Source organism: Mandrillus leucophaeus, unplaced genomic scaffold (genome assembly GCF_000951045.1).
Source record: "Mandrillus leucophaeus isolate KB7577 unplaced genomic scaffold, Mleu.le_1.0 Scaffold805, whole genome shotgun sequence".
In the NCBI taxonomy this organism is placed as follows: Eukaryota; Metazoa; Chordata; class Mammalia; order Primates; family Cercopithecidae; genus Mandrillus; species Mandrillus leucophaeus.
Genome location: NW_012108753.1, coordinates 1,199,475 through 1,217,756, shown reverse-complemented (window position 1 = coordinate 1,217,756; position 18,282 = coordinate 1,199,475). Strand labels below are relative to the sequence as shown.

The 18,282-nt window shown below is 40.9% G+C and overlaps 1 protein-coding gene across 1 annotated transcript in view; it reads left to right on the top strand.

The window, feature by feature from the left end:
- The window catches only part of CRIM1 (cysteine rich transmembrane BMP regulator 1 (chordin-like)), a 73,442-nt gene that overhangs the window by 31,174 nt on the left and 23,986 nt on the right, over positions 1-18,282 (top strand). The window contains exons 4-8 of the mRNA XM_011967644.1: positions 1,537-1,693; positions 3,857-3,978; positions 5,130-5,339; positions 8,900-9,115; positions 13,634-13,855. Coding sequence (XP_011823034.1) covers positions 1,537-1,693; positions 3,857-3,978; positions 5,130-5,339; positions 8,900-9,115; positions 13,634-13,855 — 927 coding nt within the window. The remainder of the gene's footprint in view (positions 1-1,536; positions 1,694-3,856; positions 3,979-5,129; positions 5,340-8,899; positions 9,116-13,633; positions 13,856-18,282) is intronic.

The following is an 18,282-nucleotide window of genomic DNA, read 5'->3' as shown; positions in this document are numbered from 1 at the left end:
GTGTTTTGAGGGGACAGATGCATTCTGTTTTTCCCCAGTGACTTATGTTTTATTACAGTATTCATGCTTAAAGGATGTCCAGATAAAATAAAAATGTGTTCATTATTCCAATAATAGACTCCACTTCCCATTTCACCAGTCCATGTAGAACAATATTCAAATATTGCCATACTTTGGCCATCACCATATTAACTTCCCTTCTTTAAATTTGATTGTCTTTCAAATTCTACATTTAATTCACACAGATCTCAGCTTGCTTAATTTATATAATAAAGCATGCTTTTTTTTTAACCTTAAACATTTCTATTTCCCTTTTCTCTGGTAAGCCTTATATAACCTTTTAAAATCGTTTTGGAAGACTTCTATTAGGCTAATAACTTCAGTAATGTTGCTAGTCACCATTGCTACTTTCATTTTTTGTTCTTCTAAAATAGTGTAACTGACTAGCAGAGGACAGTTAAACATCACTCCAGGTTCTGCTAACAGGGGATACTTTGAACACTTCAAATAGTGGTTACTTAAACGTTAATATGAGTATTTTTTCAACACACACATTTCGTTAACTTTTAAAAAGCCTATTATGTAAGTATATCCAAATACATGGGTATTTGTCAGCCCATAGAGAAAAAACACTGAATATTTTAATTATTAGCATGTTGTAAGAGAGGTACTTTTTTTAAAGGAGTAGTAAGAAATCCCTTATGCTGCATACAATATGCAGTGTTATATGATATATATCTAACACCCATAAAGGTAATAATCATGTGAATATTTAAAAACAGGCGTTATGGGATGGGCGCAGTGACTCACACCTGTAATCCCAACACTTCGGGAACCTGAGACAGGCGGATCACTTGAGGTCAGGAGTTCAAGATGAGCCTGGCAGCATTTAGCAGAGACGGCGAAACCCCATCTCTACTAAAAATACAAAAATCAGTTGGGCGTGGTGGCGCATGCCTGTAATCCCAGATACTCGGGAGGCTGAGGTGGGAGAATCATTTAAACCCAGGAGACAGAAGTTGCAGTGAGCCAAGATCATGCCATTGTACTCCAGTCGGAGTGACAGAGCGAGAGATTCTGTCTCAAAAAAAAGAAAAAAGGACATGCATTATTATAGACATGCAACAGAAATAAAATATAATGAAAATTGGACTGTAAATTTCTAATTCCCACATAACATAAATGGTCATCAGTGGTTTAAAGTGATTTATAAAGTTCATGGAAAAATTATCTGAGTCATTAATTGTAATAGTTATCAGCCTGTTCTTCACTCAGAGCCTACCAGATTTGGGTACACTTTAGAAATCTGTGCATTTCAAAGTTGGACTTTATTTTGTTTATTACCACCAAAGCATGGAGTCATGTGATAACCATGAAATAGCACAGTCAGTGCTTTTTAATGATAACCAGGGCCATGGTAGAGCTGAGAAATTGGAATCTGTGCAAGAGTGGAGGATTCGGGGACAGTATTTTAGCATCGAAGTGTTCTGCTCTGTTCGTCTTTGGAAGAAACCTGCCGTCTCTGTGTCTTCACAGGCGAGGAACTGTGCTCAGAACGTAAACAAGGCTGCACCTTGGACTGTCCCTTCGGTTTCCTAACTGATGCCCAAAACTGTGAGATCTGTGAGTGCCGCCCAAGGCCCAAGAAGTGCAGACCCATAATCTGTGACAAGTATTGTCCACTTGGATTGCTGTATGTATTTCTTAATTCAGAAAAGCTATTATGAAGTGCAACTTGGCGAAATGTTTCTACGCATTTTGTTTTATATGTTGTTTGTGAATTAGTCTATGATGTATTGAGCCCAGAATGTCTATACTTGTTAGGTAATTCAGAAAGCGCGGAAAAGGTTGTATCTCCAAAGAAAAGAATCAGATTTAACTCTTATTTTTTATGGAGGTGGGCCAGACACATGCTTTGTGCCTGTTGTGTGAGACTTTCCCATAGGAGAGTCCTTTAGACACTGCTGGCGAGATTAGGAGATGGAATTGTGAGGGCCCAGTGTTGGAAATGTTACAGCCCTTCACACCTGTCCCAGGGTCTGTCTGTGATCATTTATTTAACACATACTCTAAGATCAATTGAAGACCGACCCCCACTCACTTGAAATATAATGCATCCTTACCTGCCATGCCTAGGTGTCTCACCTGGGAACTAGTCAGCGTTTCGTTTTTTTTTCTTTATTTAGTGTTAGATTTTATGAATTTTCTTAGAGATAAGGGTCATGACTTTTGTTATTTTAATACACCTTATTGAGTCAAACTCCATGAGAATCTAGATTATTCCGGTGGGGGAGGGCAGAAATAGACACTTCATATTTGTTTCTTTAGTGTTTGTATAAGCACCTGTATTTGCCTTTATATCAAGTTGATACCTTTAGAAAAATCACCTTAATTTATATTTTTTCCTTTGCTGTCTTTCATTTCAATCTGTCTTTCCAACTTGGTATATTTATGTGAGTGTATGTGAGTGCTAGAAATTCTTTTTTTTTTTTTTTTTTTTTTTTTTTTTTTAGGCAGGGTATTGCTCTGTCACCTAGGCCGTAGTGCAGTGGCACAAGCATGGCTCACTGCAGCCTCAACCTCCCAGGCTGTCAGTCCTCCCAGCTCAGCCTCAGCCTCAGCCTCCCAAGTAGCTGGGACTAGAGGCATGTGCCACCATGCCCAGCTAATTTTTGTATTTTTTGGTGAGATGGGGTTTCACCATATTTCCCAGGCTGATCTGGAACTCCTGGCTCAAGCAATCAGCCTGCCTCGGCCTTCCAAAGTGCTGGATTACAGGCATGAGCCACTGTGCCCAGCCTAGTACTAGTAATTATAAGGGACTTAGACCCGTCATCTCTTCTCATCTTCTGTCAGTCATCCTTTTCATTCTTCCTTTAAAAATTCTAGTTTAGGGAGAGGTCTTCTTTCTAATTTTCATTGGATAATTAAATTGGAAACATTGTTCCTTAAAATTCCCCAGATAAAATAATGAATCATCATCATTCTTAATCCTAAAATATGAATATGATGCCAATAAGAGTATTATTTCTTAACCTAACTGCTAATATAAAATGAAGTAGTATTACCACAATAGTAGCTGCAACCACTTGCTACAGTATCATGACAGTTCAGAATCAAGGCTTTGTTCAAATCCAACCGTCATCTTGGAGAAAAGTCTCTTAGATGATTGTGAATTTCACTTTGTATTCCTGCCGGCACATTCAGGGAGGACCCAGTTGGACACCTTGGACAACTGAATATTATACTGGCTAGAACACATGTTTTAAGGACACATACCAAAAGAGAATTCCTGGCCAGACACCACGTGGGAGTGTCAAGATGAAGGCAGCAGTTGGTGCCCCTTTTATGTAACCTTCTGACTAAAGAATTACTTTATGCATGCAGCAGATACTTCCAGAAAGGAGGGAAGGAGGGATAGATGGATGGATGGATCAGTACGTGGGTGGGGGGGTGGGTGGGTGCGTGGATGGATGGATGGATGGATGGAGAAACAAATGAATAAACAGATAAACCAACAAAATCTCCTTCACTTTCCTATTCATGGAGTTTCACATTCATCTTTTTACTGTGGTGTACCACTCTCCCTAATTAAATCAACAGTCATGTCATTGGGATTCTGAGAGCCACGTCCTAGAAGCGCACAAGTGCTTGGGCAACTCTCAGCCTTGGTCATGAGTGAGTGGTGGTCATGGCCACAGGGTGCTAATTACCCATACCCCAGGAGTCTTTGAGAGCAAAAGTCAAGTCATTCTGTTTAATAGCAATATCACTTTATTGACCCTTGGTCTGAGTGCTTGGGCATCATTTGAGACATTTTGATTTTCTGACCTCTGACAAAATTTTAATTACCCAGGAAGAATAAGCACGGCTGTGACATCTGCCGTTGTAAGAAATGTCCAGAGCTGTCATGCAGTAAGATCTGCCCCTTGGGTTTCCAGCAGGACAGTCACGGCTGTCTTATCTGCAAGTGCAGAGGTAAGTGTGTACACATGACCCTTCCCCCTCAAAGCAGTCAGGGGCACCAAAACAAAGAACAGAAGGACACCCTGTAAATGAAATGGTTTCGGTGATTGCTGCCTATTCTGACACAAATGTCAGTCTCTGTGGGACTGTCCCACAGGACTCCATTTTCCTTTCATTTTTATGAAGTAAAAGCTTAGACTAGAATGTAAAGTAAGCATATGATGGACAAGCACATTGACTAAATTAATCACTTCCTAGCTCTTTTTACTCGTATCAGGAACTTTAGCCTAAAGCACAATTATCTCAACCTCTATAGAGCCTCTCTCTGTTCAGGAGTAAGATCCATAAAATTGCAACAGTAAATATCCCCATTTCAAAGTTCTAGAGGGTGGGTATAGCTCAAAAGTTAGCTCCTGTATTTCCAGATAACAGTTTTCCATGAGAATTTAGCCTTTGGCTGAATAAGCACATGCCAGCCCACAGCTGTGAATAAGCACAGAGCCCAGGTATCCCTGCTGCTTGAGGCTTCTCCAGGGAGATTCCTGAAGCCACTGAGCATGCGCCCTGACCGCCGTTTCTGCCCTTACCCCAGCTCCACCCCTGCTGCCTGTCCCTGTATGTTGTAGTTGTCAGCATGATCCACAGATTAAACTATAAAAGATTCCTAAACTTTGTTTTACGATTTTTCAAAACTGGACAGTTACCACCTTAATGGTGTTTCTAAGGGGTTGGAGTAAACAAAAATCTAGTCACTGTTTTAATTGTTCTGCTGAACAAACTCTGTTATTTGCAAGGGGCCCAGGATGTCCTCATTGGTTGAAGCTTCTAGAATGATTATTCTGAATACATTCAACATATGTGTAACATTTGTTATAAAATCAGTGCTTGTTTGTTGTATAAAATATGAGAAAGTAAAGTAGAGGAAATAAAAAATCAGCGATCATCCTACCAATTGGAGAGAAACTATTTGCAGGTTTTTTCCTCTTTTTTCAAAACTGAGAGCGTATTGACTTAAATTCTTTTCATGAACATGTCCCATATCACAAACTATCCTGTGTAGGCATAATTGTTGGTGGCCAGGGTCCAGTCCATGTACAGACTCCGCAGGCTGTTTCTCCTATGCAGTAGCCACTTCTTTACCAGGCTGCCTTCTGTCTGTCCAGAGGTCTCTGCTTCAGCTGGGCCACCCATCCTGTCAGGCACTTGTCTCACCGTGGATGGTCATCATCATAAAAATGAGGAGAGCTGGCATGATGGGTGCCGGGAATGCTACTGTCTCAATGGACGGGAAATGTGTGCCCTGATCACCTGCCCGGTGCCTGCCTGTGGCAACCCCACCATTCACCCTGGACAGTGCTGCCCATCATGTGCAGGTAAAAGCTGGCTGCCATCTGTGTGCTCCATAAGCAAATGACGTCTGTCTTGCAGGGGCCTAGACACATTTGTAACTCTGGGGAGGTTGGAGGGGACGACCCCTGGAACACTTTTCAGCACTGCGTTGTTTTTGTCAACAACCACCACAGAATGGTCCGGGCACTATCAGTGAAGAACCAAAGACCAGAGAAAATTCTAACATTCTAGAAACAAGTCTCCTTTTTGAATGATTGACTCGGTTATATAAGGTCTTCGGATTACATTTTTGTAAAGGTTTGTGGGCTGATGTACTTACATTCCAGCTTTCCATTTTATTGATAGCATATTAAGTCTGAATGTCCTCATTAATTTGAGGGGATTGGTGCTAGTTTTATCCCATAAAACCTTATCACATATAAAGTAATGTTTGAGAGGGAGAAACTTATTGAAGTCTGTGGCTATTGTTCTTTTATAAATTAGTGGACATGTGGCACTCTTGCCAAATGAAAAGATTTAGAGTTAACACACATCCAAAACCCTTAAAATCATAATCACGGTAATCAAGATAAGTTACTGGAAAGCCAGAACAGATTTGTAATTCAGGGGGGTCTGAATTATGATTGTCAATAACAGTAATTATAACCATAAACCTCATCTAGTACCTTTTATCCAAAGAGCTCAACACAGTCTTATGTCTATTATTTCCCTCTCTGTGCAGGCCACTTTGAGTTAGGGAAAACCACACTGAGGCCGTTTCTCATTTGGAAAACAGACACAGAAAGATGGACTCTTTTACCCAGAGTAAAATAGTATGTCTGCCGAAAGGCCTGGGAGAAATGAAGTCTCTCAAATCTTGTATCAGATTTCTTTCAAAGTTAAGTCTACTGTCAGATTTTGGAGTATGATTGTTTTTCCTCTGGTCAGTCCTGGTCCTGTATCTCCCTGTGCATGAGTCCACCTGTGCAAAAGGTGTAGCTGGGAACCTGAGGCCTGGTCCTTTTGCAACAAGACTAGCCTGGGAGGGAAGTTGACCTTGTTCGCATAATGGTCGGGGAGTCAGGGAGAGGGACACTTAAGTCCCTTTCAGCTCTGAGATTCTGCACAGCTCAATAGCTACAGTATCAGAGTGACAGGCAGCTCCCATACCTTGTAGAAAACCAGATTACAATGCAGAAGAGATGACTCTCTTTATTTTGTTTTGCTTCCCTGTAGTTCAGTTAGAGGTATTCCATATCAGAACTCTTTCCTTTTTTCCCGTATTTTGCTAGTTAAATGTGAAAAACTTCTAGAGTCCCCTGCATAAGAAGGTAAGTGAGGACTTCAATATGATAGAACTTTGTATTGACTCTTTGGGGAGGGAAAAGTCATGTGTTTGCATGGAGACCCCTGCTTTAATTATAGATATGAATTCATAGAGGAGGGATTTGTACCTGGGTCTTCGCTAAACGTCCTCAATGAAGAATTCTAACAGCTAGACTGGTAGAAATGCAAAGACATTAAGAATAGATAATTGACCTAAGAGCTGAAAATGAGTAGAACCAGAAAGATCTTTCTCTATTACAGTGTCGTGGAAAGTTCTTACGTAAGCACACGTGAAGTTGTTGTTAATACCTTATTGTGGGTGTGTCAACATCTGGATATACGTGTATGAAAACACATTTATGTATATGGATGTGTGGAGGTAAATTTTTTTCACAAACCTTTAGCATGTTGCCATATAAGGCTCCTTCTGAGTAGAGACTCCAGAGCTGTTGCATTCACGGACTCCTACTTTAAAGAATATTTTTCTCCCCTCTTCATTCCAAGATCAGCTGTTTTTCTTCTTGGGATACAGGAGCATCTCCTGAACTCTTCTAATGAATATTTACTAAATGATATCGTCTCTGAGATTTTCTGTCATCCATACTCTCTACCTTTGAGTTTATCTTTTGTCTCCATGTCTCTGGCCCCTCTTGTGTTTTGCCTTGAGGCACATCGTGTGGCAAAAAGGTGAGCGAGAAAGCATACCTACAAACACACACATCAGATTTCCTCTGACCACTTCCGTACATGTCAGCATTTAACAAGGCAGTAATTGTCAGTCCTCTCTAAGCCCTTTTTGAAAGCAGTAGGGGAGGCTTTTGCTGTATTCATGTGTTGATACTCTTTGGGACTTTTGTTTCTCTGTAAACCACAAATGCACATTTACCATATTGTTCAGCACAGTTTTCACTGTAATCATCTTCCTCTCTGTTGTTCTTATACTGGAAAGTTGGTTACAGTTGCTTGTGAATGTAAGCATGGATTGATGAATATCAGTTTTCTGTGATAGTCCCTGGGTCTAAGTTCCAGCCTTTTTAGTAATTCCCTTGAGACGAAGCTGTATTAGAAGTTTTTACCCCCTTAACTGGAAATCAGCTCACATCACTTAATTTCATTAGTATTGTTGACTCTCATGCTAACCACCACTTTGAAAGTCATAGCCCCAATTCACTCTTAAGGAGATTTCAGCTCTGAGCATCTCTGCATATATGGACCCGTAATGGGGCGTGACTTCCACCGAGCTCCAAGCATGAGCTAGCCATGATGTCTCCAGACTATTTCTTGGCGGGATTCAACACTGTCAACACCTTCTGGAAGTGCTTGTTGTATTTGGATTACGTGACTATGGTTAATGTCTTCATACTTCTCATTTCCCCAGAAAAACTTCAGGGCAACTCCCAGCCCCTCTTCAGACATTTTCAACATTAAATTCCCTCTCTATCAGTGTCATCTCTCCAAGAGACCAAAACTACCTCTCCTCTGGGGCAGGAAATGATAGTTATCACCAGCCTTCCAGCATTTACCTCTCTTGATGATGTTGTTGCCAAACACATGTTTAGTCTCAGGTGAGGGTTTTCAGACTGTTAATTCTACGGGAGCATTCCTGCTCAGTTTGCTGGCCACTGGTTTAGATTGGGGTGTGGCCTGCTTGACAGCAGGATGTGTTTCCAAGCATAAAAGTACTCAGGATCCCAGAAATAATAAAGCAGATAGGACATCGATCATTTGGATGTTTTATTTAATCTGGATACATATCCGTGATCCAAACAACCATAGACTTGGGTTGCAGTTTCCCTTGTCTCTCCCTGAGCTCTCAGTTTCCTCGTGCGTAAAATAAGGTGACTGTAAGGAATAAATGAAATAACACATGTAAAGTGCTTAGCATGGAAATAACTGAACCACAGCAAGTATTCCGTAAATGAGAGATCTGATTTCGAGACAATCCTGCACATTCACAGAAATGCCTGAAGAGGCCCCTGTTCTCATCTCTAGAGTGGAAGTCCCCTGCCTGTAATTTAATGATCTTATTGAATTCTCTTATTACTGTTGACGGACTCAAACCACTTGAACCTCACATCCTAATATTAGTTCTTTTGCCATTGTCTTCTGTTTCCATGCATGGAATATTTTCTTCACTATTCTCTTGATAAGAATAGAGTGAGATGCTCTTCAGAGTTCATCTTTTTTATCCCTTAAAGCAAACAGCACCAGGCTTTCATGAGTTGGAAAGATTGCAGATGAATAATGTCTTGTGTTCTGATTTTGTGTCATTCCCCAGATGACTTTGTGGTGCAGAAGCCAGAGCTCAGCACTCCCTCCATTTGCCACGCCCCTGGAGGAGAATACTTTGTGGAAGGAGAAACGTGGAACATTGACTCCTGTACTCAGTGCACCTGTCACAGCGGACGGGTGCTGTGTGAGACAGAGGTGTGCCCACCGCTGCTCTGCCAGAACCCCTCACGCACCCAGGATTCCTGCTGCCCCCAGTGTACAGGTAAGCAACGTCATGCCTCGTATATGCTTGGTGGGGAAGGATGCAGCTCTGGGTGTTGTCATTCTGTGGGACCCACAGGTCAGGGTGACCCCCATGTAGGAGTGTGCCAAACCGGGTATCGCATCAGGAACAGCTATCAGCCTGCTTCCTGCATGTATTCTCTTTACCAGCCACCTATTTATGCAGTCAGTGTGCCTCATACCTGAGATAACTGTGAAACAAAAAAGGAGACTGTTTATCTTGCCATTTATTTCCTTAACCCTACATCTCAAACTCAAGGAATATACCTAAGTAGAGATAGTTCCACCGCACCAAATTAACCAAATGATTTTGTTAATGTGAAAAGTCATCTTTGTGTAACAAATGTGAAGAATAGTTATTGATAAATAATGTAAATAAAATTCTTTGAAAAATATAAGGGTGGTGAAGAGACCTTGATATATGCATAATGCCACACTCTCAAACTTGGGATGATTAGTAAGTTAATACCAAAAAGCATTAAGTAAGTAGCACTGCACATGTATAAGGAGTTCTATTATTTTCTACTTTTTATTTCTCAGATTATCTGACCTTAGCAGGTAAATGTATGGCCATGAAACTTATTAGAAGGAAATTTGTCAAGATGTTAATCAAAAGTTACTGGTTTTATATAACTTTAGTAGTACTTTTAATTAACAGTAGATGTGACTTTTTCAAAAGATATTTAAATATGAAATTACCAAGTTGACAGAACAACTAGTTTTCTTGTTGTTGCTTATTCTTCCCATATTTCAACTTAATAACCATTTACTTTCTAAACATATATTCATAGAGCATTTCTGCTCAGCAAAACATAAACCCTTGTATTTTATTACTTTTTTTACATTGGATTATCTGGTCAGCTTGCCAGAATCTGTTGTTCCATTATTATGTGCAGCATCATCAGTGTCTAAATTTTTTATAGGTATATGTTGATGGCATTTTTGGAATTGATAGATGAACTTACAGGGATAGCCACATTACTGGCTGTTGTCATCATGCATGGCAGCCCAAGTATTATCGTTTTAGTACAGAATTGTTAATCTGAGAAGCTTAATTAGCACTACATCTTTTCTAGTATAAGAAATAGTTCATATGTGTTACATTTTTAGGATATGCATGACCTATCATTTCTGACTATGTTGTCATCACAATTTACTCAGATTCAAACCTTACTAATGTTTTTTGTTAATATATAGCAATGACTTTATTTACATCCCCTTGGTAGAAACCCCTTAGAGTGGTCTTTTCCTTGGTGATAATGGATTTATATCCATTTAGCTATTGAATTTACAAATATTTATAGAATGCCTGAATTGAGCTATGGGGATTCCAAGGTTAACGAAAACAGACATGACTCCTGTCCTGGAGCAATCGCCAAAAAAAGAGCCAAGCAATCCAATATTCCACATTAAGTCAATAATGATAAAGTAAGAGGTGTGCCTTGAGAGGGAGGATTCAAGAACATAGGCAATCCGGGAAACTAAAGCAGCAAATACCCCTAGTGCTGTTTGTGTTAGGATCTGAGTGATGAACTTAGGGGTTGACTAAGGGAGTGGCACTGGGGGAGGAAATGCCTCCAGGACCACTGGCCCAAATTCATTGATGGGACACCTTACTGAACTCAGAGTTTCAACCCGTACAGAGAAGGAGAGCTACGTGGAGATGGAACCTCTGAGTATGCTAATGTGGGTGGCATGTGCAGAGGCCCAGGGGTTCTAGCCAAGCAAGGCGGTGGTATTCCTGCATCCCTTTCCATCTTTCCAAAGAACAGGCAGCCCCTCACGTGCCTGGCTTTGACTTCTCATTCATTAACTTAGGCCTGGATGTTTCTTTACCTATAACTAATGGATGTTTCTGGACTTTCTCATTCACAGTTGTATTGAGATACAAAAAAATAAAAAGCTTTAAAACTCAAATTATCAATTTCTTCCCATCACAGTAATTCTCAACAGTGGCATTGATAAGCAGCATATTACACATATAGAAAAATACCATCTCTAATCTTAGGACACTTGCATTCTAAAATGGCCCAAAAGGCATAGCTCCACAGTGTGATAACAGCTTACGAAGGGTCGTATCCCTCATGCTGCTTCCATCTGTGGGATGCCCTGTCATTTCCTCTCTTCAGCTTTCCCTCTTCTCTGGCCTGGTTTAAAGCAAGGTCTGGTAAGGAAATGAGGAAAGACTGCACATCACTGCAAGTGAAGCTTATTTCACTAGCATACAAAAGGGAGAGGGTAAAATAGCACTTGTTTCTTTCCATAATGTTTAAAATTTTCTTTCCTTTATTTTTAGAGTTGGAAAAAAGGATGGCAGAGAAGGGAGAGGGAGGTAGAAAATAAAAAGAATAAAGGAACACCAGTGAAAACACTGGTAAAGATCAAATAAAGGAGTAAACATTTGGAAACAGAAGTGTAAAGAAGCGGGCCTAGAGCAGGAAAAATGAGAAAAGAGGCCCAAAGAAGGGAGATGCTATGGGTAAGATTCCAAAAAACTGTCAATCAGGGTTTGATCAGGAACCTCCTGCCTGGTGGAAGGAAACCTGCAGACTGCCTCGGCTCCAGCCCTCATGCCATCACTGCCAGCATATGCTGATGCCCTCTGGGTTCTTTCCAGGCCTCGGTGAGAGCCCTGCAGATTCCAGGCTATTCACTTCACTGTCATTCCATAGCTTCCTCACTGCTGTTCCTGCTTCCTCTTTTCAGTTTTTAGACACAAGGTTGGAAATGCTTGCATGAGCTAAGTTAACGTAAGTCACAAAAACCTCACGGAGATTTGCAGGGCCTATTGTGAACAAGAGGGTATTGTCCTTATTTCTAGCCAAAGCAGAAGTTAGCACTGGCCAGTCTCTTGAGGAAGAAATTATCCCTAGACATAGGTAACCACAAAAAGGTCATTGAGAAAGTCATCCTGTCTTGCCATCTCTAACCTATGTGGATGGGATCTGTGGAATCATATCTGAAATTGGACCTGGAGTACATATGGAGCCATGGAACAAATGGCTGTTCTTCAACTTATGCCTGCTGCCTTTGGGACTAGTCATAGGAGATACGGTTACCCAGTTTAAAGGAGAGGGTATGGGCCGATCCCATTATGCTGGCTTCTCTGTCTTTCGGAGAAGGTCCACAATGAAGTAACTGCCTTGGTCCTCAAAAAGGCCCTTCTGGTCACATCCTACTTACTGGCTGTAGGGTATATTCATGAGGTGGATAGAAGGAAAAAGTGACACGTAGAGCTTCTGGATCATGTGCTAACTACATGTCTCAGTTGTTTCTGGTTCTTGGCTAAAAATAAGAGTTCATGAAGTTGGTTCTGGGAAGAACAGACAACTCTTTCGATTGTGGACGCATTGAGAAAATGTGGCCCTCTTAGAGGTTTGCTAGTTAGGGCTGTCGTGGCTGTGTCTAGACTCTTGAGTGGTGAAGTTGATTGGAAGTGCTCTCTTATCAGTGGGATTATGACATTTCTAAACTAGAAACCACACCCACTTACATTTTCCTTTCTGATATCTCAGTCATATTGCTGCCTGAAGTTACAGTTTTCATTGATTTTAGTGGAAACCAATGCCCAAAGTGATATCTGGATTTTCTGGTGACATTTTCTGTTGCAAGTTGTAAATAGATCTGGGGACTTTCAGGTCTCAGTCTTTAAATAGCAAAGAAACAGATGATTTGCACATGATTTCTCTGTGGTTGCATCCTTATGAGTGATTGAGATTTCTTATCTGTCAGCCATTAATGTGAATTCCTGAGCATTGGAATGTTGCACATAGGTGGGTTTTGGTAGTCTGGTACAATGAAAATTTGTCTGAATATTGATTGGTCAAAACTGCATGTGGCCGCAAGTAAGAAAAAACCCAGCTACAAATTTTAAGTAAATAGAGGTTTATTTTACATATATGACAAGACATTTGGAGGCAGATGTTTATCAGCATTGATTCAGTGCCTCATTGGGGTCAAGGCCTTTCTCTTCTGATAGGGGTGTCACAGCCGTGATCAACACACTCCTATCAAGGCAGGAAGAATGTGGAAGGATGATGGCAGAACATATCTACCCTTCTTTGAAGAAAGTGAAAGCTTTCCCAGAAATCCCCTTGTTAGCCATTACGTCCCATTAGCTACAGCTAGATGATGGGGCCACCTCCATTTCAAGGGAGCCTAGGAAAGCAGGGAACAGGATTGTCCCATTTACTTACATGCATTGTAATCGAAGTCCTGGGACTACCCCAAAGAAAACCAGGATTGCATTAAGCTAATGAAGAAAGAGTGGATGTTGTGTAAGCAACTAACAGAATAACTGTGACAACTCTTTTTTGATCTTTGTTATTTTTAAAAATTTAAGACCCTTCCTGAATCAGCCTTTCTGATTTGTTACTGTGTCGTTTATTCAGGGAGGCACCCAAAGCCATCATGACTGGGTGTGCTGTGAAACACACTATGTTGCATAGTTGCTGGCCAACAGCAGCATCTTTGCTGACCTATATGTTCATTTTTCCAGATCAACCTTTTCGGCCTTCCTTATCCCGGAATAACAGCGTACCTAATTACTGCAAAAATGATGAAGGGGATATATTCCTGGCAGCTGAGTCCTGGAAGCCTGACGTTTGTACCAGCTGCATTTGCATCGATAGCGTAATTAGCTGTTTCTCTGAGTCCTGCCCTTCCGTATCCTGCGAAAGACCTGTCTTGAGAAAAGGCCAGTGTTGTCCCTACTGCATAGGTAAGACCAAGAAAAAAACATCTTTCAACTGTTTTTTTTCCTGCTTGACATGTCACACAGACGCAGTGTAGCAACACTGAGCAGAAGAGAGGTATGGAAGATGTACTCCCAAGAGGAGGTGCCTTAAGAATAAAGAAATGAGGCCAGGCGCGGTGGCTCACGCCTGTTATCCCAGTACTTTGGGAGGCCAAGGTGGGTGGATCACTTGAGGTCAGGAGTTCAAGACTAGCCTGGCCAAAATGGTGAGGCCCCATCTCTACCAAAAATACAACAATTAGCTGGGTGTGGTGGCACACACCTGTAATCCCAGCTACTCCAGAGGCTGAGGCAGGAGAATCACTTGAACACGGGAGGCGGAGGTTACAGTGAGCCAAGATTGCGCCACTGCACTCCAGCCTGGGTGACAGAGCAAGACTCCATCTCAAAAAAAAAAAAGAAAGAAGAAGAAGAAGAATAAAGAAATGTTCTCTGAGAATGTCATAATGTTATAGCACTGTCGTGTTCTATCGGGCTCCTTTGCCAGTTCAGGGTTTTCAATTTCAGAACTCTTTCTCCAGCCTATTTTTTACAGTGTTTTGTTTTTTTTGTTTTGTTTTGTTTTTTTATAGACAGAGTCTCACTCTGTCACCCAGGCTGGAGTGCAGTGGCTCAATCTCAGCTCGCTGCAACCTCCGCCTCCTGGGTTCAAGCAATTCTCCTGCCTCAGCCTCCCTAGTAGCTGGGATTACAGGTGCCTGCCACCTCGCCTAGCTAATTTTTTTATTTTAGTAGAGATGAGGACAGTGGTGTTTTTTTCCAGATAGAAACACCATGTCTCATATTAGAGTCCACTTAGTTTATAAAGCTTGCTGCTGCCTTGAGATCAACTAAATATGACATATTAATTTAATCTCCCCGTTGTTCCTGTCTTCTGGCACTTAATGGATTCTGTTTCAGCCACGTGGTTGTCCCTGTCAATGGCTAGGCACACAGAGTGAGGCCTGAGTAACTCTAGAGCCCTCTCCTTGTGACCCATGGTGATGATGCATCTTTGTGAGCAGAGGATCTATGTATATTAGCACCTAACATTTGGGCCAAAACTAGTCCTATGGACATAAGCCAGATGCTGTTCTGAGGCCCAAAAGGTGAGACAGCTGGCAGTTCTATCAAGGACAGCCCCTGTTCCCTAGGCTTTCACTCTCTTTTAATGCTTTTGTATCCAGTAAAGCTCAAAGTCAAATGAAAGACGGTGACATGTTTCAGATAGTGAACCTATAATCAGAGTAGCAAATGAAAAATTTTACAGTCTGTACTAATCACACATATTGTACATTTATTGTTGGAGATTTTGCATGTTTTCTAAACACAAGTCATTGCATATATCTGGAGTGATAGATGGGGGAATAAAGGAGATCTGGCTACAGAGTTTTGTGGCATTTCCCATAGATAAGCTGAGGAATGGCGGCCGTAACTCAAGCTCATGAGGACATCTCCCTGTCCTTGTCTTGGAACCTCTGGCCACTAGACAGGGCCGCTCTGAGTCTTTTACTCTGCTTGTTGGTATATGAGATGGAAATAGCTGTTCTTAGGAATTTTACACAGATTTTCTTACTGTAATGGTCAAAGAGTAATAGAAGTTCTGTTTTAAAAGCTAGATGGCCAAAGAGTAATAAAAGTGTCTGTTTTAAAAGCTAGACCCTCTTTTAATAGTTACCATCCATATAATTTATTCTTCAAACCATGGTGCTTTTGAGAGTGAAAAGGGGGGCTGTTAATAATTCTGATGGGACAATAGTCATAGATCAGGAGTGTCCCAAGCAAACTGGATATGTGGTAGCCCTGCATTTTAACACCAGCTTCTCTGTGCTGCCCGTAAGCTTTCTAGCTTCTAAGTAGAGCCAAAAATGTATCAAGGCATATATCCAATTTAGTGCTACTTACTTTTCAAAGAGCTGATCAAAATTCATGCAACAAAATGGCACTACATTTGGTGAGATCTAAATGAAAGCTACAACTAGGCTACTATTTAAGGCTGGGTAAGGGGGAAATATAGCCAATATCCCCATAGTTATATATCAAAACTTTTTTCTTTTAGCTTTTTAAGTTCAGAGGTACAAGTGCAGTAAAACTTCCATACTAAAGGAAATGGTTCACAAGTCAACCAGGGATACTTGTGTCATATTTGGGAAACCAGGGACCTGGAGGTCTGAGAATTCCATGTTACCTTCAGAGGAAAAACGTAACAGCAGATCTCTCACGTGTTGAAAATTCTCAGATTGTTTTGTGTAAATTTATTGTTGTGTTTTGCTACTTAATTGGTAAATTCGTAATTAGTAAATTATTCAACTAGTAAATCTGTTTTCATATGATAATCATCTCTCACAAAACCAATTTAAATTCAAATGTATGAAGAGAAAATTCAAAATTATGAATAGAAACTTTCAAATCATAATATTATTTAGTCTTTTTTTATTTTTTATTTTTTGCCTTCCTACTTGCTATTCCAATTCCTGCATCATTTAGATTATACATTCTTCATTGGTGTAGGAAAAAAAGGACCAGTTTGGCTCAAATTTGTGATTTTGATTTTAAGTTGGAATGCAGCACTTTTGCTAAATTGTAGTTCATATGAGCTCATAGTGGTATAGTGGACATTTTGATTCTGATCTATCTATCTCCACAACTCCCCTCCCCCTCCCAAACTGATGCATGTGTAATTTTATCATACCTATGACTTACTTTCAGGGGACCATGTTGGGGAGACTTAACGTTTAATGAACTATAACCGTGTGCCTTAGTCACTCGTTCATCTTAATAATTTATATGTGGTGTTGTGTTATTGAAATAGTCATTAAGCTCTCTTCTGTCTGCATCATATTTACTTTACAAGTAGCCTTGTTAGATAGGCGTTCATCCTTTCTCTTCTATCCCTGCTATGTCTAAACCTACAAAGTCAAGTTCACGACTATGATATAGGGATTTCCTGTCTGACTCTCCAGTTTGCATTTGGGCTTGTTCTCTTATCAACTAAGAGGTCCTGACTTCCAGGACCTCTATATAAGGGTCCCTATATAAGGGTGCCAAGCCTGGCCAGCACAAGCCACCCAAAGGCAGTTGCCAGCTGTGCTTCATTGGCAGAGCCTTTATCACCATCCAGAGATCACTGAGCAAAGGAAAAACATGGAAACATGGTCAGGCGGCGTGTCTTAAAGCACCCAGTTGTTTGTCCAGTGGGCACCAAAGACCAGTGCTTGCGTTGTTTCCTGTTTTAGGCTTTCTCAGTTTTAACCCAGATAATCATCTATTCTCAGGATCTTGTGTATCTCGCTGTTAGAATGTACAGACTATCTCACCCCAGCCTACAGTGCTGACCTCACCTTGGCTGTAAGGCTCTTCCGTGGATGAATGTTCTCCCTAATGAGTCAAATACAGATCTCTAAAAACCTCAAACTCACAATTAAGGGACCTCTTTTATTAGTGATCAAAAAAAAAGTTTGCATGTGAAGTATCCTTTGTTCCTACTGTAAGAAAAATGAAAAGTGGTGATTCTACCAAAAGTAGTTTTCTGACTACAAGTATTTGTGTTCCTTTTGTTAAATTATCAACTCACTAATGTGCAATGATAATGCTTCTCTTTTGATGTGTGAAGGCCTCATATTATGTGTGCTAATTTAATAGGATATGTAATATAGACATAATTAATAGGATTGATGATTAATTCTGAAAAGTGAACAGCTTTGTCTAGTTTCTTATAATACCCATCATTAGGGAATTCATTCTTCTGCTAGAAAGAAACTAAGTAGTAATTACCCATTCATTTTAATGGAACATCTTCTGATTCCCTAATTGTTTTGTACTTTGGCTTTCTATGTAAATACATTCAAACTTAGATTTTATTCTCATAAGCTGACTATAATGAAGGCTTAAAGGATGAAGAACAAGAATCAAAAGTTGACAAGTATGAATCAGGTGGAGATAAAAGGTCTGAGGGAATTCTAATGGGTGAAAAGACATTTGATATGTGGTTCCTTGTAAACAGCAGATGCCTCTGTTAGGACATGCTTAGCCATGCAAGAGTGTACTGGTTTCTTTTTTTTTTTTTTTTTTTTTGAGACGGAGTCTCGCTCTGTTGCCCAGGCTGGAGTGCAGTGGCCGGATCTCAGCTCACTGCAAGCTCTGCCTCCCGGGTTCACGCCATTCTCCTGCCTCAGCCTCCCGAGTAGCTGGGACTACAGGCGCCTGCCTCCTCGCCCGGCTAGTTTTTTGTATTTTTTAGTAGAGACGGGGTTTCACCGTGTTGGCCAGGATGGTCTCGATCTCCTGACCTTGTGATCCGCCCGTCTCGGCCTCCCAAAGTGCTGGGATTACAGACTTGAGCCTCCGCGCCCGGCGAGTGTACTGGTTTCTAAAGCATCCCATGGCCATTTCAGTGATTACATGTTATATGC